At 36.4% G+C, this 24937-nt stretch overlaps 1 protein-coding gene across 2 annotated transcripts in view; it reads right to left on the bottom strand.

Moving 5' to 3' along the window:
- pigg (phosphatidylinositol glycan anchor biosynthesis class G (EMM blood group)) overlaps nucleotides 1-24937 on the bottom strand; it is a 161004-nt gene that overhangs the window by 119642 nt on the left and 16425 nt on the right. For both annotated transcript variants that reach the window (XM_081382307.1, XM_081382306.1), the window contains exons 3-5: nucleotides 23323-23532; nucleotides 21138-21326; nucleotides 3826-3964 (exon numbers count right to left, since the gene is read on the bottom strand). In XM_081382307.1, coding sequence (XP_081238433.1) covers nucleotides 3826-3964; nucleotides 21138-21326; nucleotides 23323-23532 — 538 coding nt within the window. The remainder of the gene's footprint in view (nucleotides 1-3825; nucleotides 3965-21137; nucleotides 21327-23322; nucleotides 23533-24937) is intronic.

Raw genomic sequence — 24937 nt, 5'->3', positions numbered from 1 at the left:
TGTGTGTGTGTGTGTGTGTATGATGGGTAGGTTTAGGGGTCGGGTTAGTGTGTGTGTGTGTGTGTGTGTGTGTGAGTGTGTGAGTGATGGGTGGGTTTAGGGGTTGGGTTAGTGTGTGTGTGGGTGTGTGTGTGTGTGTGATGGGTAGGTTTAGGGGTCGGGTTAGTGTGTGTGTGTGTGTGTATGTGTGATGGTAGGTTTAGGGGTCGGGTTAGTGTGTGTGTGTGTGTGTGTGTGTGTGTGTGTATGATGGGTAGGTTTAGGGGTCGGGTTAGTGTGTGTGTCTGTGTGTGTGTGTGTGTATGATGGGTAGGTTTAGGGGTCGGGTTAGTGTGTGTGTCTGTGTGTGTGTGTGTGTATGATGGGTAGGTTTAGGGGTCGGGTTAGTGTGTGTGTCTGTGTGTGTGTGTGTGTATGATGGGTAGGTTTAGGGGTTGGGTTAGTGTGTGTGTCTGTGTGTGTGTGTGTGTATGATGGGTAGGTTTAGGGGTCGGGTTAGTGTGTGTGTCTGTGTGTGTGTGTGTGTATGATGGGTAGGTTTAGGGGTCGGGTTAGTGTGTGTGTCTGTGTGTGTGTGTGTGTATGATGGGTAGGTTTAGGGGTTGGGTTACTGTTAGTGTGTGATGGGTAGGTTTAGGGGTTGGGTTAGTGTGTGTGTGTGTGTGTGTGTGTGTGTATGATGGGTAGTTTAGGGTCACATTTGCATATGCCCGCCTCCAGAGCAAGACATCGACCAATAGTTATACATCGTTGCATAATAGGCCCCGCCCACTGGCGTTCAGTCGCCGAAAACAGGACGAATGAAAGAGTGAAAGAACGTTCGTCCGGTTTAAACTGGATTGTGTCTCTCTATAGACTTAAGAGAGTCAGAAACAAGTGGATGGTTTATTGTAAAGGCGTCCCGGATCACGGCAGAGGATTATATGTTTGTTCAGAGCATTTGGAGAGTTCACAAAGAAACTGTTGTTGGCAGATGAAGCAGAGACTGTGTTCAATCATCTGACAGCAGATATGCAGAATATATAAGGAAGGATCACATCTAGAAATGTGCGTTTGTACATGCTGTTGAATAGTTTAGGGTCAATAAGATTTGTTTCAAAAGGAAATTTAAACTTTTATTCAGTGAAGATGCATTAAATTGATTAAAAGTGACATTTATAATGCTCTATTTCAAATAATTCCTGTTCTTCTGAACTTTCTCTTCATCAAAGAATGCAAAAGAAATCACGGTTTCCACAAAAATATGAAGCAAAAAACTATTTTAAGAATTTAAAGTCAAAGTAATGAGGTGAAAGAAGATTTAACAACACCTAAAAAAGTACTTGATTTTATTAATTGGGAAATTATTGGTTTGAAGAGCGAACTGTACTGTAATGTTTATTAAATAAAGACTAGCCGGCATTAAATTACTACATTAGCCACACACAAAAACACATAGTGGTCATGAAAAACTAAATCTTGACTGTAAATGCTGCAAGAAACATTATAAGAGGGGAAAAAAAATTAATAAAAGTATTGCTCAAGCAATAGAAGAGTGTGAAACACAGCAAGCTCTCTCCTCGTGTGGAATAATTGCCCTTCATTATGTGACACATTTCCACACTGAGTTTTAACAAAAGCAGAACTTATTTTTGTGCATAAAACACCTCTTGCAAATGATTTAAAATGCAAGACCGGTTCAAATAACTCCCAAACGGATGAACAGATGCGTACAGCTTTGCACATTCTAAGAATATCTTGCACAGTCATTAATGCTGATCTGAAAAACGCAACTGTTTCTGATATAAGCATTGTTCGGTGTCGTGCACTGCGGAGAGTTTGCTTTTCGTTTGCTGAAACAGAGCTTTGATTCTGGAAGACTCATTACAGACTCTAGCCGTGTGTATCTTCCCGTTTCTTGAGCTTTAACAGCAATGGGTAAAAATATTCATTCTCTTAAATGCATCGGTGAACATGCTGGTTGTTAATCTGATTTAAAGCAAGGTAAATCATCACTTTAGTCACACCAACTCACATGGAGACTGATTTACTGTAGCGTTTATTGTGCGTAAAGCTTCTTTGCCGGACTATCAGAGCCCTTGTTTAGCTGAGATATCTGTCATACGGCAATTATTGGATATGGCTTAACAACTGTGGGAGGAACTTTGCAAACAAAATCCTGGCCAATATACTTTATTGAAGGACTAAGACATCAAATATACAGCCCAGGCTTAAAATAACTTTAGTTTCAAACAGAGTAACAAAAAAAAATCGATAATGTTTCTCTTGAACTTCAAAGCGAGTCGCAGAACCTTTACGTTTTGGAGGAGGATCTTAATGCGAGTAACCTTTACTTCAAAACACCATGAGATAACATACTTTTTTCGATAATCCAATTGTCAAATTCACCAGAAACGGCCTGAAACATCCAGGAAGGGTCTAGCAGCGACTTGGAGATCTCTGAAAAGGGGTGAGAACTGCAAAACAGGGCGTGTCCTCACATTGATTGACAGACTGACACATGACACGCGTGCAAGATTCCCCCCGCCCTAAACCAGTTCAAACTCTGATTCTAAAGATTTCATTGGTCATGCCAATCACAGTGCTAACCCAGAGGGCCCTATTTTAAGGATCTAAGCGCATGGTCTAAACGGCACTTTAGAGCGTGTCTGAATCCACTTTTGCTAGTTTAACGACGGGGAAAATGGACGGTGCTCCCGGCACATGGTCTAAATGGGTGTGTCCTGTCTCTGTTCTCTTAATGAGTAATGGGTGTGTCCTGTCTCTGTTCTCTTAATGAGTAATGGGTGTGTCCTGTCTCTATTCTCTTAATGAGTAATGGGTGTGTCCTGTCTCTATTCTCTTAATGAGTAATGGGTGTGTTCTGTCTCTATTCTCTTAATGAGTAATGCGTGTGTTCTGTCTCTATTCTCTTAATGAGTAATGCGTGTGTCCTGTCTCTATTCTCTTAATGAGTAATGGGTGTGTTCTGTCTCTATTCTCTTAATGAGTAATGGGTGTGTTCTGTCTCTATTCTCTTAATGAGTAATGGGTGTGTTTTGGGCGTAACGTGCAATAAACCAATCAGAGTGTAATTTCACTTTCCCCTTAAAAGCCAGTTGCGCTTGCGCCATGGATTGTGTGGCGCAATTGTGTAATAAGCAAAGTGAGTGTGTGTGTATAAGCAGAGTGTGTGTGTAATAAGAAGAGTGTACACGCGTTGTGGACCCGCCTATAGGCTCACATTACTAATGCACCCTTTAAATAACAAAACAAATACTGCGCTCTTGACTTTAGTCCAGGGTTCAGTCGGTCAATGGCTCAGTCTATTCCAGTTCCTCGAAATAGCAACACGTCAACAATGCACCAGAACACACACTCGTTCTCAGACCAGCAGCCCATGGGCGCACAAATAGGCGCAAATGCATTTGCTATTTAGACATGACACGCGCATGACGTCACGCCCAGTCGATTCCGTCCCGAATCCCTCTTATTTATTTTACTGTACAGGATTATAGAGGCAATCGCAGAGATCAGAGAAGGGCTCATTCAGCCCATCAGGCAATTGTTTAAGCATGTATGGGTTAGAAAAACGGGTATTTTTAACATGAAAAGTTGCTTAATGCACCTTTAAACAACGTGGCGAAGGACGTGAAAATGATAACTGCGTCGGGCTGAAACTAGCAAAACACACTTGCGTCGCGCCTGGCGCTGCATTGCACCGGGTGTGTGATAGCGCCCTAAGAGCGGTTCATTCATAAATCCGTAAGATCTAACCTTCATGCTGTGGAAACACAAACTGGGAGACAGAAGGGGCGGAGCTACATGAGCTCTATGTCTACTCACCCTTCCTCCTGAAGGCGGGGCTAATGAGCACGAGCGGCGTGTTGATTTCCGCTTCCGACGATCCGCCGTGACTGCCGGTTTCAGACATGCCGTGATCTCCACACACAACCAGCAGGTTGGGCAGCGTCCCTTCAGATTCCTGAAACACACAGATGAAAAACTCAAATGTCTCATATATTAATACTTCTATTATTAATCTAAATAATTTTTTTTAATTAATAATAAAATATTTAGATGACATTTCAAATTATACAGATGCACAGACACATACATTGAAGAAAAATCTATAATATTATATATATTTTGATGCATATGGCACACTTTTCTGGAAACACTTCAGGAGTTTTGAAGTCGCGATCTGATTGGGTGAAAGTTCTTAAATGAATAATTCATTAGATGCACGCAGGTCTGTTACTGTAGGGACATCGACATTATATTGCCACGCCCCTAAACATGACGCAGAATAAAATGAACTGTGATTGGTTGCGTTACATGTCAGTCAAACGTCCTCTTGCGGATCTTGGCCAAGAAAAGGTGCGATAGAAGGTCTGGTTACGCGAGACTAGATCATTCTAGATCAATCTCTGTAATAATTCAGATTTTTATATGATGAATTATTGTATTTTAAGACTGACGTCTGGGTCTGGGCTGAAAAATGTGAAAAATAGCCAGCAGAAAATAAAAATGGTGAAGGTATTTCAAAAAGTAAAAAAAAAATAAAAAAAAAAATAGAAATTTATTTTATGTTTGATACTGTTCAAACAAACAAACAGACAAACAAACAAATACACACACACACATATATATGCATATATACACATACTGTACACACACACACACAACCATATAAAAGTTTGGTGTTGGTAAGAATTTCTTTAGGTTTTTTAAAGAAGTCTCTAACGCACAATAAATCTTCATTTATTTGATCAAAAATACGATAAAAACAGTAAAAAAATTTAAATATTATTATAATGTAAATCAGCTGTTTTCTATGTGAATATATAGTAAAGTGTAATGTATTCCTGTGATCAAAGCTGAATGTTCAGCATCATTACTCCAGTCTTCAGTGTCACATGATCCTTCAGAAATCACTCTAATATGAGGATTTGATGCTCGAGAAACATTTCTTGATCTTGCAGACTCCTAACAGACCAAAAATGATGATTTCTTGTCAGTTTTCAGGAGATTCCGCAGTGTAATTGTGTGTGTTTGTGTCCACAAGAGGAAGTGAGAGTGTGTGAGAGACGCTGGATTGCTGTCCTCTTCACTGGAGCAAATCACTGAGATCTCTCTCTCACACACACACACACACACACACACACACACACACACACACACACACACACACACACACACACACACACACATCAGGGACAGGGACGATCAGCTGTTTCACATCAAATAGTCTCTCAGGCCACTTGATTCCCTCACACACACACACACACTCCTGTGCCACCACAGCTGGAAACGCTCACTCTGAGCCCTAACACTACACTAATGATGCTACGCTAACAACAAGTCCTCCGGTTCAGATATTCATGAGTCCACTAAACGCATGCTAATGACTAGCCTTCCCCCCCGCTCCAGCTAACACACGCTAATGACAGGACGCCTGAATAAAGACATTTGAAACACCACTCGCGGCCTATTACCCGCCAGCGCTCAGTGTGGTGAAATATTAGCGTGCGCTGACAGGTGTGATTTACGCTAACCGCACATTAGCCGAGGAACATCTTAATATGCTGTGATTGACCAACACACATCACTGTCAGGTACAAGTTAAACAGTTTCAGGTTTCATACGCTAAACATTACGGCATCTGAAAAGTAGCGAATTAAAGATTACAAAATATATAATTAGAATTGTACTTCTACAAATAAAATTATAGTATAATATAAATAGAAAAATACAATTAATTTATTATTTGATTTTTTGTTTAAGCTGGTAAACAAAAGCTAATGCCTTAAACCAGTGTACAGTAGATTGCTGGCAAGTTTTGATTTCAGAAATAAGTGTTTATTATTAAAACCAGAGCAAAATATTCTTACCCCCATTAATAGATATCTTTTCTTGTTTTAAGAAATTTATTTTAGATTTTTTTTTTTTTCACATTTGTTCAAAATTAGGTTTCTTAAAACAAGACAAAATATCTGTTAATGGGCTATGAAAATAATATAGTTTTTGTTTGTTTTTTTAATCATAAACTCACTTAATTTTGATAAATCTTTCAGAAAAATAGACTTAAGTCATTTAGCATCTCCAGTAAATGTATCTGTATTTAAAGTCCCTCAGGGGGTCAATAATTTCACCCTAATTTTAACTCATATTTGATCATCAAAAAGACATTTGAATGTTTGTTTGTTTTCCTGTGAAAAAATTCTTCATGCCTTAAAATATCTTGAATGTAACTCGACACCCTTGCCTCATTTAGTATGCGTGGCTCTATGAATATGCAAATGAGCCCCGCCTCCACTCACTCACTCACTCAGCTCAGAGATCCACTGGTTGACGATCACACGTTGATCTGATTGGTTACAAGGTAGTTTGTGACGTCAGAAACACCAGCGATTTCAAAGCGTGTTTTTGAGACTGTCTTTGGTTCACTGCAGTTTTAAGGAGGAAATACTCAGCAATGCTGTCGACTTATGAACTTACACATGGTTTAAGCAGATTAAAAACACCACATAGACATATAAAGTGAGCTGCAGTAATGAGATCGGGAGTCTCAGGCTGTAACGTGTGTTCATATCACAGGGTTAAAGATGAAGAACAGCGTTTTCTAAAAGGGGATTTACAGTTGTCATCATAAAAACACACTGAAAATAGAGCATTTCCCCTCATGATTTAATCCTAGGAAGCTTAAAGCAGAACAAAACTAATAAAGAAAGGCGACATTGTACCAAAAAGAGCTTTTGTAAAATAATTCAACATCAAGCAGCCGCCGGGAGTTTCGGGAGACGAGAGAAACAGAATTTATCTGAGTGATTTGTTCAGAAGTGACTGAATCAAACGGACTATTATTAAGTGATTTCTGACTTCAGGATAGAGCGGTTTGGTTGGAGAAAAGGAGCGAGCTGCGAGAGGAAAGCGAGGGAAATGTGGAAATGGAAAACGGTACAGGAGTGAAAGACGTGGAGTGGCGTTTAATAACGCTTTCAGAGAAACCTGAGGAATTACAGGCGCTTTAGAGCAGAGCTCAGCCTTTACATGTGGAACATGACAGGAGAAATTATAATTCTAACTCTACTTTCATCTCTACGTAGAATTCACACATGCGCTTATTCAAATGTCAAAGACTGATTGCTCTGATTGTCATTTTGAGAACTGATTTTCTGTAAATATCGACTAAACCGAGTAATTTTATAATCACTGAGATACAATTATAGTTTTTCTTAATATTTTGAATATTCATAATTTCTATTTTCATTTCAGTTAAGGTAAAGGTTTAGTAGTTTTGTTGTTTTTGTAAAAATAAAATAAAATTATATATATATATATATTGAAATAAAATAAGTCTTTTTTTGTTTATGCAATAATAATAATAAACTATTTATTTTACATAAACAAAAAAATACTTATTTTATTTCAGCCAAGGCAACATTTCATTTAGTTTAATTTGATGCACTAATATAACTAAAACTAAAACTGAAATAAAAATGAATAAAAACTATATATAATAATAAAAACTAAATATATATATATATATATATATATATATATATATATATATATATATATATATATATATATATATATATATATATATATATATATATATATATATATTATTACCAATAATCAGTAAAAAATGTATTGGTATATGTAAAAAAAAGAAAAAAAAGAAGCTATTATAGGAAGCTATTAGTTACCACAATAATTAATACTAATAGCTTCCTATAATAGCTTTTTTTTTTTTTTTTTTTTTTTTTACATATACCAATACATTTTTAACTGATTATTGGTAATAATAATAATAATAATAATAATATATTTAGTTTTTATTATATATAGTTTTATTTATTTTTATTTCAGGTTTAATTTTAGTTATATTAGTGCATCAAATTAAACTAAATGAAATGTTGCCTTGGCTGAAATAAAATAAGTATTTTTTTGTTTATGTAAAATAAATAGTTTATTATTATTATTGCTAGCTACTAGTACTAATAATAACTACAATAATTAATATTTATTATTATTATTACCAATAATCAGTAAAAAATGTATTGGTATATGTAAAAAAAAATAAAAAAGCTATTATAGGCAGCTATTAGTATTAATATTAACTACAATAATTAATATTCATTATATAATATAATAACCATAATCATAAATGAATTTATTCAAGTTATGTTAAACTGTATTAGTTTATGTAGAAATGAAATGATTGCTCATTGTTAGATGATGATATCTAGTGCATTAATGTGTTAAAGTAACATCATTATAAGAGTTTAGCAGTGAAGTCCTTGAGTCAGGATCTTTACCCATGATGCTCTGGGGCAGAGTTATGAGAGTATTTGACATGGCTCTGTCAACAGGCGTCTGAAACGAGGGGTCAAAGGTCACGGCGAGCGCTCAGTCACCTCAATGACGGACTTTCAATGCCGTCCATTACTGTGTGATTTCCATTTAAACTCAGCGGAACGTGCAAGGTCTCGTATTCATGCAGGAGGACCAGCTTTCCTCAGGTTATGAATCATAAAATCATCTAACGGTAAACATGACCGTTACTCTCCGCATGCTTCGGCCCAAAACCAGACGAACGAGAGATTTGCATGTAATTATACAGAGAAGTCAGTGTGTGTGAACACACAGATGCGGCCAGTCTTTAAATCCATCAAAGATACTGTATGCATGAATCAATCTCCAAACCATATATCAATTTATTGTTTTTAAAGATAGATATACATAATGATACATATACATAGAAATTTTAAAAGATGATCATTTCATAATAAGAAGTATAAAATTAGTGAATGTGATTACATGAATGACCATTTCAAATAATACAATTTATATTATATTATAATGCAATAACAACAAAAATGATTAAAAATATGATGTTTTATAATCATATATTATGTAATTTAATAACAATAATAATTGCTTTTAATATATGATCATTTCATAATAATAACATGATGAATGTAATTACATAATGACAATTTATAATAATAAAACTGATATTTTATTATAATGCAATAACATTAATACATTTTATAATTATACATCATATAATAATATTAATAATATGATAATTTCATAAAAACATAAGTGAATGTGATTATATAAATGAACATGTTTAATAATAAAAAAATATATTTTATTATAATCCAATAACAATAATGATATGATAATAATTAATTTAATAATAATAACAAATATAAATTTTATTATAAGTTATGTATTTTAAATTATATGTTATATGTATATATTTTTTTTTAATTATATATATATATATATATATATATATATATATATATATATATATATATATATAAATATATAAAATGTATAATATTTGCCAAACAGAATCCTGTAAGAAAGACTGGCATAGTGTTATGAAAAATATGAAAATATATTAAACATATAAAAAGATATGAAAAAACAAAAACAAAAAAAAAACAAGCAGAGTGAAAGAGAGAGAAATATGTGAGAAATCTCATTAGTTGTGATGGTTTCTACAGTTTAGTCCACCCATGAGAAACACAAACAGGAAGTCACAGAATGAACATGTGAAACCGAATCTGGTCGGTCCAAAAGCATCTCAGCGCCGTGACACTGCGGATCAGACGGTCAAACAATAAGATGACGAATGATTCAACGGCTGTGAAAGCCTCCAGTCTAATGAGAAATCTCTGAATGCTTCAGTGACAGAAGAGGGGCTTTTAGAGACACCACAGCAAGAACATGTGTGATCCTGGACCACAACACCACTCACATGGGTTTGAAATTGAGATTTATACATCATCTGAAAGCTGAATATATAAGCTTTCCATTGATGTATGGTTTGTTTGATGTATGTATTATTTGAAGATCTGGAATCTGAAAAAAAATTGAAACATTGAGAAAATCTCCTTTAAAGTTGTTCATTTATGTTGGCGATTGTGCTGCATTCACTCACAGAAATACAAGTTTTATATATTTACGGTAGGAAATTTACTAAATATCTTCATGGAACATGATCTTTACTTAATATCCTCATGATTTTTGGCATTAAACATTGTGAGTGAATGCTGCACAATCGCCAACATAAACTTTAAAGGAGATTTTCTCAATGTTTAGATTCTTTTGCATCCTCAGATTCCAGATTTACAATAGTCATATCTCGACCAAATATTGTCCTATCATAACACACCATACATCAGTGGAAAGATTATTTATTCAGCTCTCATGTTACTGGTTTTGTGGTCCAGGGTCATCATATTAGAGTGATTTCTGAAGGATCATGTGACACTGAAGACATGAGTAATGATGCTGAAAATACAGCTTTGATCACAGGAATAAATTACACTTTACTAGATATTCACATAGAAAACTGCTGATTTACATTATAAAAACATTTCACATTTTTTACTGTATTTTTAATTAAATTAAAAGCAGCCTTGGTGAGCAGAAGAGACTTCTTTCAAAAACAGTGTATAGTAGTTTTACAAGAAACCTTGAAATTAAAAACATATTTAATCAAAGGCATCAGTTTAAATTAAAAGTTAAACTGAAATTAATTTTGTCCTACCATGTTCTTCTAAAAATTATTTTTTGTAATACAAAAAGATACATTTGTGAAGAACTGCACAAACTCTCAATTCATTTTTAATGAATGGATTCGAAGGCAAAATGACAATAAAGAGCCATGAAAGCATCACAAAATGTGACTTTATTCTAAATTCATACGATAGTTTTGTGTGAGTGACAGACCGAAATAAATCGCTGGACATCTTGACATCCGCTTTGGTTCACAAGTTGATAAGTGAAACAGAAATAGGCATAATCATTTATGAACCTCACAAGCTTCAATCCATATCCATTGTACAGTAATTGCAGGAAAGTAGTTTGGGCCAGCATTACTGAGACTCTGCAGGCCTGAACCCTTGAGCTGTGAAAATTAGTGGAGCTTTTTATTTAAAATTAGCTTTACCTATTAGTGGAGGATCTGAAGGCTGCACTAATGCTGACGGGCCATTTTCCCATGATCCCTTGCCACTCTTAAACAATGAGTAAGGCAGCAGGATAGCGCTGATACAGTGAGCAGAAACGGTGTAGATGCGGTTTATACACTAAAATCTAGAGCTGCACGATTCTGGATAAATTGAGAATCACATTTTTTTGTGTGTGTGTTTAAAACCGTGATCATGATTCTCACACGAATCCGAATAGACATCTAAACAAAATTACATGTGATTTACTAAAGGTTCTGGCAAGTTGATAATTGCTGCAGTTTATTTAAAAATATTTGATTACTTTAAATTATTATTTTTTTTAATCGAAATGAATGATTTAATGACTCACTCATAAAGACTTCGCTTGTTTCATTACCAGATGAATCAGTGTTTTTGAACAAATCTCTTGAGTGAATGATTCAATGACTCACTTTTAAAGACTTCGCTATATTTTTGCTGGATGAATCAGTGTTTTTGAACAAATCTCTTGAATGAATGATTCAATGACTCACTTTTAAAGACTTCGCTATATTTTTGCTGGATGAATCAGTGTTTTTGAACAAATCTCTTGAATGAATGATTCAATGACTCACTTTTAAAGACTTCGCTATATTTTTGCTGGATGAATCAGTGTTTTTGAACAAATCTCTTGAATGAATGATTCAATGACTCACTTATAAAGACTTCGCTATATTTTTGCTGGATGAATCAGTGTTTCTGAACAAATCTCTTGAATGAATGATTCAATGACTCACTTTTAAAGACTTCGCTATATTTTTGCTGGATGAATCAGTGTTTTTGAACAAATCTCTTGAATGAATGATTCAATGACTCACTTATAAAGACTTCGCTATATTTTTGCTGGATGAATCAGTGTTTTTGAACAAATCTCTTGAGTGAATGATTCAATGACTCACTTTTAAAGACTTCGCTATATTTTTGCTGGATGAATCAGTGTTTTTGAACAAATCTCTTGAATGAATGATTCAATGACTCACTTTAAAAGACTTCGCTATATTTTTGCTGGATGAATCAGTGTTTTTGAACAAATCTCTTGAATGAATGATTCAATGACTCACTTTTAAAGACTTCGCTATATTTTTGCTGGATGAATCAGTGTTTTTGAACAAATCTCTTGAATGAATGATTCAATGACTCACTTATAAAGACTTCGCTATATTTTTGCTGGATGAATCAGTGTTTTTGAACAAATCTCTTAAATGAATGATTCAATGACTCACTTTTAAAGACTTCGCTATATTTTTGCTGGATGAATCAGTGTTTTTGAACAAATCTCTTGAATGAATGATTCAATGACTCACTTATAAAGACTTCGCTATATTTTTGCTGGATGAATCATTGTTTTTGAACAAATCTCTTGAATGAATGATTCAATGACTCACTTTTAAAGACTTCGCTATATTTTTGCTGGATGAATCAGTGTTTTTGAACAAATCTCTTGAATGAATGATTCAATGACTCACTTATAAAGACTTCGCTATATTTTTGCTGGATGAATCAGTGTTTTTGAACAAATCTCTTGAATGAATGATTCAATGACTCACTTTTAAAGACTTCGCTATATTTTTGCTGGATGAATCAGTGTTTTTAAACAAATCTCTTAAATTATTGAATCAATAGCTCACTTATAAAGACTTTGCTATATTTTTGCTGGATGAATCAGTGTTTTTGAACGAATCTCTTGAGTGAATGATTCAATGACTCACTTATAAAGACTTCGCTATATTTTTGCTGGATGAATCAGTGTTTTTGAACAAATCTCTTGAATTAATGATTCAAAAGCTCACTTATAAAGACTTCGCTTGTTTCATTACCAGATGAATCAGTGTTTTTGAACAAATCTCTTGAATGAATGATTCAATGACTCACTTATAAAGACTTCACTTGTTTCATTACCAGATGAATCAGTGTTTTTGAACTAAACTCTTGAATGAATGATTCAATGACTCACTTATAAAGACTTTGCTATATTATTGCTAGATGAATCAGTGTTTTTAAACAAATCTCTTGAGTGAATGATTCAATGATTCAATGAATATTTAACAGTCACATGTCGACACCTACTGGTGTAACAATATAATTAAAACAATCTTCATTTGAAGTTAATTTTGCTCTATTTTGAACGCTACCGTAGACATCAGTGTTTATATTCGAAATATAAACTTTAATCCCAGTATTTGTGTGATAATTTGAATATTTGTACGAGAAATAATGATACTATAATGTTGAAAAGCCGTTTCTATGATATGATAAATGCTCTCTCTTGATTTTGTCAAAGGTTTAATAGACACAAGTGAATCGTCGTCATTTAGGAATGAGATCGCGTGGGTGTTTGAATCGAGATCTTGATCTTTGAACGATTAATCGTGTCAAGGCCACTGCTCCTGACGGCCTGTTCCTCTGCTTCTACATGGATGAAAAATGAGCAGATCGAAAGAAAACAAGCTGGTTAAAGAAGAGCAGAGGAGAAGTATGACCCGCTGATCTCAGGGGACGAGGACCTGCACAATGTGTTTCACAGGTAATGAGAGCGAAGGCAAGACAGAAAGAGAAGAATGAGTAACAGAACACAAAGTGTGTCAGCAGGGTCCAAAATGAACGGACAATGAAAAAAGACATGAACGTGTGAGTTATGGATGTGATTCAGACTTATGAATCAATCACTGAACAAGCGAGTCTTGAGCACAACCAGAAATGAAGCAAGAACTGTTTTGTGTAAAGGTCAGGTTTATTATCATGAACTAAAACTTTTAAAAACATTTCTGTTAATTGAAATAAAGCTGGAATTAAATAATATTACTTGAAAACAAATTAAAGTAAACGAAATGATAAATGTTGGCCTGGCAATAAACTGAAATAATTCTTATTTAACGTTGAAGCACTTAAATTATTAACTAGAAATAAATAAAAAACTAAAACTGAAATAAAAATAAATTAAACCTAAATATAATTTTTTTAAACTAAATTAATAAAATGACAAAAGCACATAACAAAGCCACTAAAATTATGATTGACATGAAAACTAAAAAAATATATATATAAAAAGCTAATTTAATATTAATAAAACTAAAATAAAAACAGGACTCATAAAACAGTATCATTACTGACCATAAAGATTATAAAATATTATTATTACTAATATTATTAAAGGGCTAATAGTACGATTTTGTAAGAAGACCCGTAGTTCAGATTTGACTCTGCCAATATTTTCACTGGGTCTACCACACTAAAAATAATATCTCAATAATAATAATAAAAATAAAAAAAATGATACATATATATATAAATATATATAAAAAAAATCTCTACAATAATTACAGATAATATGGTAACACTTAACAATAAGCTCCCATTAGTTAACATTAGTTAAACTAACATTAACTAACAGTGAGCAATGTATTTGTTAGTGCATTTATTACTCTTATCCCTATTATTATTTTTGCAACCAAATTATGTCCAAATTATGTTAAATGGCTTCCCCATGGTGAAAAATATTGAACAAGAAATGTTCAATACAGCACAGAAGCCCAAATATGTAACTTTCCAAGGCATAAAAACATGATAGCAAATTCATCTGTTCATTCCCTCTCGCTCTACCTACCTCTCCTTCTCTTCCCTCCGTTACATGCACACAATCCCACCCGGAGCTCGATTCACACAGATATCAGGGAGGAATAAATCTCCTATTCAACTAGGGTACAGAAACTCCGGTTTTAAGGCGAGAAACCCTGAGATCAGGAAACTGTATTCCCAGACATCATTTCACGCTGTATTTGAGCTTCCAAGATCAGCAAGATAACATTATTCAAAGTCACCACTGAATGTTTCCAACGAAATTTACATGCCAGCCCAAAACGCCCAATTAAAGCCGTCCTCGGGGTGAGAGAAAGCAGGAATCGCAGTCAGAAACATGACAAACAACTTCCACCATCCACAGGTGTAAAGCAACTCTCAGATCAATATGAGGAAACCTGTCAGAGAAATGGACACGACATTTAATCGATAACACTACATGAGTCTCTTCATACATACTAATGTCTGATTGTTTTTATTTTTTAATTCCTTTTCCACTTATAAATTCCATAACGATGGATGGATGGATGGATGGATGGATGGATGGATGGATGGATGGATGGATGGATGGATGGATGGATGGATGGATGGATGGATGGATGGATGGATGGATGGATGGATGGATGGATGGATGGATGGATGGATGGATGGATGGATGGATGGATGGATGGATGGATGGATGGATGGATGGATGGATGGATGGATGGATGGATGGATGGATGGATGGATGGATGGATGGATGGATGGATGGATGGATGGATGGATGGATGGATGGATGGATGGATGGATGGATGGATGGATGGATGGATGGATGGATGGATGGATAAATGGATGGATAAATGGATGGATGGATGGATGTATGGATGGATGTATGGATGTATGGATGGATAAATGGATAAATGGATGGATAAATGGATAATTGAATGGATGGATGGATAAATGGAAGGATGGATGGATAAATGGATAAATGGATGGAAAAATGGATAATTGGATGTATGGATGGATGTATGGATGTATGGATGGATAAATGGATGGATGGATAAATGGATGGATAAATGGATGGATAAATGGATGGATGGATGAATGGATGGATGGATGGATGGATAAATGGATAATTGGATGGATGGATGGATAAATGGATGGATGGATGGATAAATGGATGGATGTATGGATGTATGGATGGATAAATGGATAAATGGATGGATGGATGGATGGATGGATGGATAAATGGAAGGATGGATGGATAAATGGATAAATGGATGGAAAAATGGATAATTGGATGTATGGATGTATGGATGGATAAATGGATGGATGGATAAATGGATGGATAAATGGATGGATAAATGGATGGATGGATGGATGGATGGATGGATGGATGGATGGATAAATGGATAATTGGATGGATAAATGGATGGATAAATGGATGGATGGATGGATAAATGGATAATTGGATGGATGGATGGATGGATGGATGGATGGATAAATGGATGGATGGATAAATGGATGGATGAAATGGATGTGGATGGATGGAGGGATAAATGGATGGATAAATGGACAATGGATGATGAGATGGATGGATGAATGGATAAATGGATGGATGATAATGGATGGATGGTAGGGTTGAGATGGATGGATAAATGGATAATTGGATGGTTTGGATGGTTATTGGATGGATTTTGGATTATGGATGGTGTGAGTTGTTGGGTGTATGGTAGGGAGGTGTATGGATGGATAAATGGATGGATGGATGGATGGATGGATGGATGGATAAATGGATAATTGGATGGATGGATGGATGGATAAATGGATGGATGGATGGATGGATAAATGGATGGATGGATGGATAAATGGATGGATGTATGGATGGATAAATGGATAAATGGATGGATAAATGGATAATTGGATGGATGGATGGATAAATGGAAGGATGGATGGATAAATGGAAGGATGGATGGATAAATGGATAAATGGATGGAAAAATGGATAATTGGATGTATGGATGGATGTATGGATGTATGGATGGATAAATGGATGGATGGATAAATGGATGGATAAATGGATGGATGGATGGATGGATGGATAAATGGATGGATGGATGGATGGATGGATGGATAAATGGATGGATGGATGGATGGATGGATGGATGGATGGATAAATGGATAAATGGATAGATGTATGGATGTATGGATGGATAAATGGATGGATGGATGGATGGATGGATGGATAAATGGATAATTGGATGGATGGATGGATGGATGGATAAATGGATGGATGGATGGATGGATGGATAAATGGATGGATGTATGGATGTATGGATGGATAAATGGATAAATGGATGGATAAATGGATAATTGGATGGATGGATGGATAATTGGATGGATGGATGGATGGATGGATGGATGGATGGATGGATGGATGGATGGATAAATGGATAATTGGATGGATGGATGGATGGATGGATAAATGGATGGATGGATGGATAAATGGATAATTGGATGGATGGATGGATGGATGGATGGATAAATGGATAATTGGATGGATGGATGGATAAATGGATGGATGGATGGATAAATGGATGGATGGATGGATGGATGGATAAATGGATGGATGTATGGATGGATAAATGGATGGATGGATGGATGGATGGATGGATGGATGGATAAATGGATAATTGGATGGATGGATGGATAAATGGATGGATGGATGGATGGATAAATGGATGGATGGATGGATGGATGGATGGATAAATGGATGGATGTATGGATGGATAAATGGATAAATGGATGGATAAATGGATAATTGGATGGATGGATGGATAAATGGAAGGATGGATGGATAAATGGATGGATGGATGGATGGATAAATGGATGGAAAAATGGATAATTGGATGTATGGATGGATGTATGGATGTATGGATGGATAAATGGATGGATAAATGGATGGATGGATGGATGGATGGATGGATGGATGGATAAATGGATAATTGGATGGATGGATGGATAAATGGATGGATGGATGGATGGATAAATGGATGGATGGATGGATGGATAAATGGATAATTGGATGGATGGATGGATGGATAAATGGATGGATGGATGGATGGATGGATGGATAAATGGATGGATGGATAAATGGATGGATAAATGGATGGATGGATGGATAAATGGATAAATGGATGGATGTATGGATGGATAAATGGATGGATAAATGGATGGATAAATGGATGGATGGATGGATGGATAATTGGATGGATAATTGGATGGATGGATGGATAAATGGATGGATGGATGGATGGATGGATGGATAAATGGATGGATGTATGGATGTATGGATGGATAAATGGATGGATAAATGGATGGATGGATGGATAAATGTATGGATGGATGGATAAATGGATAATTGGATGGATGGATGGATGGATGGATGGATGGATGGATGGATGGATGGATGGATGGATGGATAAATGGAAGGATGGATGGATAAATGGATAAATGGATGGATAAATGGATAATTGGATAGATGGATGGAATAATAATAAAATATGACAAGAACTCAGAGTTATCAAATCAGTTGATATTTTACTGGTTTTGTCCATTTTATTATTGTCCATAATATTATACTATAATATAATATAATTATATAATACTATAATATTAATATTATGTCCATTACTAGACTGTCTCGCAAATGAATTATGCTGAATATCTGTTAAATTTAACTACACAATTAGATAATACCAGTTTAGCTCAACCAATCACCAAGCAATGCTTCATTCTGTTCAGTCTGTGTGTAAAAAGAAAACACACTTCAGCAAAACATGATCAGCTCAAAGTGTGTGAATCATTTTTGCTCCCAAATTTTTGTAAATTTTAGTGGTAGTCGCTGTATGAAGAATTTTGGGGTATAATATGTCACAGATACTTTATTTTGCTCTCCTCACTTACATAAATGAACTATAGTGGAAAAATATCTCACATTATATCTGGCGTCTGACTAATTTTCGGTTTGACTGTACTTATTACTCCCTATAAATGCTCCTTTTCTGTTCTCATAGTACACTGAGCTCTTTCATCCCGAAAGATCGAGGTAAATGTGATATTTCCTGAAAGTCGTTCTTGCAGTGGATGTTACTGACGCACCGTTTTATCATGTTCTAAAATTCATTGTTACTTAAGGCAGCGCTCTGCATAACCTGTATGAGATCAGTGTGATGATTAATGAGCGCTGGATGTGTTCCTCTGGTCCTGTAGGGAGTTAAACTCTCTCGCCTGCAGAGGGAACAGATTTCACATGCAGATATTATAACGGGCAGCAGGGCTAAAGTAGGACGCAGCTGGTTATACAGATGTCACCAATCTAGAGGCGCGTTTAGGCCTCGTGACGGAATAAAGATGAGTGCATTTCATCTCTCTTCAGTGTGTAATGTTGCTGTTTGAGCATTAAAAATCTCTGTGTTCTTCTCTATATCAGTGTCAGTGTTTCTGAACTCCTGAAACGCCTCCATTGTAGTCTTGAGTTTCTCCCGGGAACGAACACGTCACAATATTCCTCATTATAATAATGAATGCGCAGAATAAAGGGGCGGGGCCTGGTTGAGTTAGTTAGTAGTGTGTTAACTGGCGGTTATGGGAAAGGGCGGGATATTTCCCAAACACACTCGAAGCGCTCGACCAATCACAACACACTGATCCAGCCGACCAATCAGAGCACAGTGTGCTTTTCAGAAGGAGGGGCTTCATAGAGACAGGAAGTAAACAGAGCATTACTGACAGACTGGGAAGAGAGGAGCCGCAACAATGGAGAATATGAGAAAAATAATCAACATTCAAGCAGGAAAACATGTTCTAGTAGAGCTCAAGTGAAACTTGTGCCAAACTAGGAGCTAACAGTAACTCTGCAAATCAGCCAGGGCGAATCTCACACAGATAAATGTGCATAATTACACAATTACGCAATTACCCAGAGCGGAGTCGCTGACGTGAACTACAGGTTACATTCACCGTCGACACAATGAAGATTTAGGCCTGAGTATTGAACGTTTACGACTGGAAATGAGAGTGACTGATGTGTCTGGAAAGTTTTTAAGTTCTCATATGAGAGTTTCCATGGCAACTATGAGATCTATAATGTGAACGTAACACTGTTTGGCCTATTTATACAGTAAAATCCAGCGTGAAACATCACTGAGATTCACATCACCTGCCAAAAAAAAACAACTAACCAAACTTTTTAGCTTAAAAAAATATAAACAAGCACAGATAGACAGAGAGATTTCTGTGGAGGTTCGCTAGGTGTTGAAACCAGTGATATTTTAGTATTATTGTAAATATTAAAGGAGTGATATAATGCCCTTTTCACAAGATGTAAAATAAGTCTCTGATGTCCCCAGAGTGTGTGTGAAGTTTCAGCTCAAAATACACCACAGATATTTTTATACAGCATGTTAAAATTGTCGCTTTTTGAGGGTGAGCAAAAACACACCGTTTTGTGTCTGTCCCTTTAAATGCAAATGAGCTGATGCTCCCGGCACAGAGGGCGGAGCTACAAGAGCTCGTGTCCTTTTACCTCACACACACATGCACTGAACATTTCAAAACTTTTAGCTTTTTATGTTCAAACCGGAGTCAGAAAGATGGAGAGACTCGAGAAGAAGTGACAACATGGACATTTCTGAATGGTTAGTTGATGGTATAGAAACCCTATTTGCTTGTTTAAACGACATAAAATCCTGGATGTCCTCAAAATTTTTTACATTTAAATGCGAGCAAAACTGAGGCTATTGTGTTCTTCTCTGTAGGAAATGGGAAAAATACTTTTAATGTTGCAAACCTGTACTCTGACATCAAACCCATAGTTAACAGTCTGGGAGTTACTTTGGACTCCTCCCTGTTGTTAAATCGAGCTTTTTTCACCTGAAGCTTTTATCTAGAGTAAAGTCCTTCCTATCACCGAAAGAGCTTGAAAGAGTTACACATGCTTTCGTTCTATCCCGCCTGGATTACTGTAATTCTTTATATGCAGGAATATCCCAGTTTTCCATTACAAGGCTTCAAATGGTTCAAAAGCTGCAGCCAGATTCCTAACTGGGGTAACATATTACTCCTATTTTAATGTGTCTTAACTGGTTGCCGGTGTGTTATAGAGTCGATTTTAAAATATTGTTGTTTGTTTTTAAATCCTTAAATGGTCTTGCACCCTCTTACTTATCTGAACTTTTAACTTTAAATGTGCCCGGTTATAATTCACGGTTAAAATCGAGAGGGGATCGTGCTTTCACAGTTGTCGGTCCTATCCTTGACATCCTTGTCCTCTTTATATGAGATTAAATTTAAGTTAAAGTTGTATCTTTTTGACCGGGCATTTCACTAAATCTCAATTATGGTTTTATTACATTGTGTCAATGGTATTTTGCTCTTCCTTTCATGTTTCCTGTCTTTTGTTTTGTAAAGCACAGTGGTCAACTTCTGTTGTGTTTATTTGTGCTATATAAATAAATCAATGAAATGAAGTCGCCGCTTCTTTCGGTCGGATCCGAGATGTTGAAGAGAAGCTGAAACACACCTTTGATATGAGCGAGGAGTGAATCTTCTTGATGATGTCGTCCATCTCCGTGAGTTTGGGTCCTATCAGGGAGCTGTGGGGTCCGCTGATGTGCCCGATGTGATCCAGACCCAGGTAATGTAGGATCAGAATATCCCAGTCGTCCCTCTTCAGCGTGCCGTCCAGGTGACGGGTCACGTTATTGTCCACCTGAGGGAACGAGACCGAGAGATTAAAATCTGAGAGAGGGCGAGAAGAAATAAGACTTTAAAGCCCTGTTCGGATGGGGTTAACTTTACAAGGGTAGGTGGAGTGATGTAATTTTACCACAGGACGTCTGTAATATTAATGGCCAATTCACACGGGATAAGAGATCTCAGTAAACTAGCAGAAGTGGGAGAGTAACTCGATTTACACACCGCCGTCACTCCTGTCGTCATGTGTGTGTTACGCTGCTTCCTGCTATCACGTGCGCAAACACATATAACCTATATTTATATTTATATATATAAAACAGTTATGTCCGGTCGAACGATGTATTAATTAACTTCAGATCAGATTGTGTTGGTAATAGACACATACCTAACGCTAAAAGATGTTTCGTGCCTCTAACAAGTGCTGTCGATCTTCTCTCTGATCTGAATGTGTGTGTGAAACACTTGAGTTTTGCCACAGACTCGTCCCAGCGTCTAGAACACAACTGATGCTTTCTCAAGCGTCTCCATACTTGAAAAAACGCAGAAAACTACTTTTAAACAGGAAGTGATGGAATATTTACATACATATTTACAGCGGGTGTATTCGCACGGGATTATATTTACGTGCATATTTACTGTACAGCGGGTGTATTCGCACGGGATTATATTTACGTGCATATTTACAGCGGGTGTATTCGCACGGGATTATATTTACGTGCATATTTACAGCGGGTGTATTCGCACGGGATTATATTTACGTGCATATTTACAGCGGGTGTATTCGCACGGGATTATATTTACGTGCATATTTACAGCGGGTGTATTCGCACGGGATTATATTTACGTGCATATTTACAGCGGGTGTATTCGCACGGGATTATATTTACGTGCATATTTACAGCGGGTGTATTCGCACGGGATTATATTTCCGTGCATATTTACAGCGGGTGTATTCGCACGGGATTAGTGTCACCTGAGGTTGTTTTTCCGGACCTTTTTACTGAAGGTAAAAGTCGCCGTAATCTTTACTGACATTGTCCGACATGATCACTGAGATGCACATTCAGACGGGACTAAAATCACAGATAAACTCTGGTAATAATTACTCTACCCCTCCTCTTTATGTTAAGTCCCGTCCGAATAGGGCTTTAGACTCGGTCAAAAACAAACATAAGCTTGTAAGGTTGAGGAATCATGACCCCTTGAAAAAATGTTATTGTGAAATTCCCTACACTGAAACAATTCTATTTGCCAGCAAGAATTCGTTAACCATCTGGTGCTCTTCGCGTGTCTGTCAAAAATGACCAAAACTTATTTTTTTATTTTAATTAAATTTAGGTACTATATTTTAGTTCGATTTCTATTTAATATTTTGTATTTTTAGGGTATTTTATGGTACTAAATTATATTTACGCTGTACTTATAATCCATTTATTCACTTTTTGAGCATAGACCTGAAAATTAAATCTTCAACTTAAACTGTCGTAAATCTTGAATGCTTTAGAGCAACGGATTTAAGTTTGATTTATTTTCAAAGACGACACTTGGCAGATTATTACTAAAGTGAAAAAAGTTTAAAAAAGTAAACTTTAAAAAAAAAGTACTGAATTTTACGTTTATTGCTATGAAAAATGTGCAAAAATATGAAATTTAAAATATTGCGTTCAAAATTTGAGCCTTAATAACTCCAAAAATGAGCTTTCAGTGAGAGTGTGTTCGGCTGCAGTACCAAACGCTTCCACTAGAGGAACATCGTCTCATTCATTTCTAATGCGCTCATTTTTGACGCAAGAAGATCAAGTGTGACTGTTTTTATCAGAACCATTTAACCTTTTCAAATCATGTTCATGATTGTGTGTGTGTTCACACAGTGAGTGCCAAACCCTTTACCAAGTTTCGTACCATTCCTATAAAGTAAAAAAATAAAAACAAATGTACAATTTTTTGGTCACAAATGGACGAAGAGCACCACAATGCTAAACGTGACTCTATATCAGCTCCTCTCTCACCTCGGTGTAGTCGGACACGAAAAACGAGGTGGTGCCGTCGTGCTCCATGAAGTGTTTGGGAAAGAGTCGAACCCACGTGTCGTCGCCGTAGAAGATGATGTGTTTGCCGGCGTTCTTGGCCTGCCAGATGAGGTTATCCTCCAGCAGAGCCGGAGAGTTCAGGTTCATCACCACGTCTATGAAGCCCGGGATGCTGCCGGTGGTCAGAGCCTGATGAGAGAACACAAACATCACAGTTTAAAGAGGAGCTATTGGACTTCTTTCTTCAGTGTGTAATGTTGCTGTTTGATCATGATAAATCTCTGCAAAGTCACACAGTTCTTCTCTATATCAGTGTCAGTGTTTCTGAACTCCTGAAACGCCTCCATTGTAGTCTTGAGTTTCTTCCGGGAACGAACACGTCACAATATTCCTCATTATAATAATTCATGCGCAGAATAAAGCGGCGGGGCCTGGTTGAGTTAGTTAGTAGTGTGTTAAACTGGCGGTTATGGGAAGGGGCGGGTCATTTCCCTAACACACTCGAAGCGCTCGACCAATCACAACACACTGATCCAGCCGACCAATCAGAGCACAGTGTGCTTTTCAGAAGGAGGGGCTTCATAGAGACAGGAAGTAAACAGAGCGTTACTGACAGACTGGGAAGAGAGGAGCCGCAACAATGGAGAATATGAGGAGAATAATCAACATTCAAGCAGAAAACCTGTTCTAATAGAACCTGAAACAACATCAAGACTCTGTAAAAGGGCCTCTTTAAAGGTCCTGTTCTATGCCCCTTTTCACAAGATGTAAAATAAGTCTCTGATGTCCCCAGAGTGTGTATGTGAAGTTTGAGCTCAAAATACCCAACAGATCATTTTTTACAGCATGTTTAAATTGACATTTTTTGGGGCTCAGAAAAACGACCCGTTCAGTGTGTCCCCTTTAAATGCAAATGAGGTGCTGCTGGACGACACAGGGGGCGGAGCTTCATGAGCTCGCGCTCAGTCTGTCAGGAAAAATTCATCTGACGGAATGATGATAATATCAGAAACTCTCAGTAACGGCGTTCATTTCGAGTCGGACAATAATGCCTACAGAGTCAGATTGCTGTATAGAGATGAAACAGGTATGGTTTAGTAGTTTAATTACGGTTATTATAACGTATTTGTCATCTGCTTGTAGGCTATGTATCCATTATTTATTAATAGCCTACAAGTCTGCTGTCTGAATGATGATCAAACATGTACTGATGAGTTTAATAAAGTTTATTGTACATCACACAAAAGATGAAGCGTCAGTTTTACTTCAGAAAATCACCGTAAGAGCTGAGTAAACACAGTAGGCTAAGTTATAAGAAGTGCGCAAGTAGCCAGTAGAGTTGAGGGAGCATTCCTGTGGGCGGAGGTTAGTCAAGAAACGGTTCTGGTGATGTCACTAATGCAGGATGTAGAGGGGTGTAGTCCAATCGAGCCGTTTTTTGTAGTCAACTTCTGTTAAATAAAATATCTCGCTTGGCATTGAACTTTGAGCTTTATAATTTTACAGATATTATTTATGCTCTAACAGCAACATTACACACTAACTAAAGTTTGAAACATGGAATCGCATGCAACGGGACCTTTAAGAAACCAAA

The sequence above is a fragment of the Scardinius erythrophthalmus genome (assembly GCF_964197995.2).
Source record: "Scardinius erythrophthalmus genome assembly, chromosome: 13".
Taxonomy (NCBI): Eukaryota; Metazoa; Chordata; class Actinopteri; order Cypriniformes; family Leuciscidae; genus Scardinius; species Scardinius erythrophthalmus.
The sequence above is the reverse complement of the archived record's forward strand: the minus strand, read 5'-3'. Positions and strand labels throughout refer to the sequence as shown.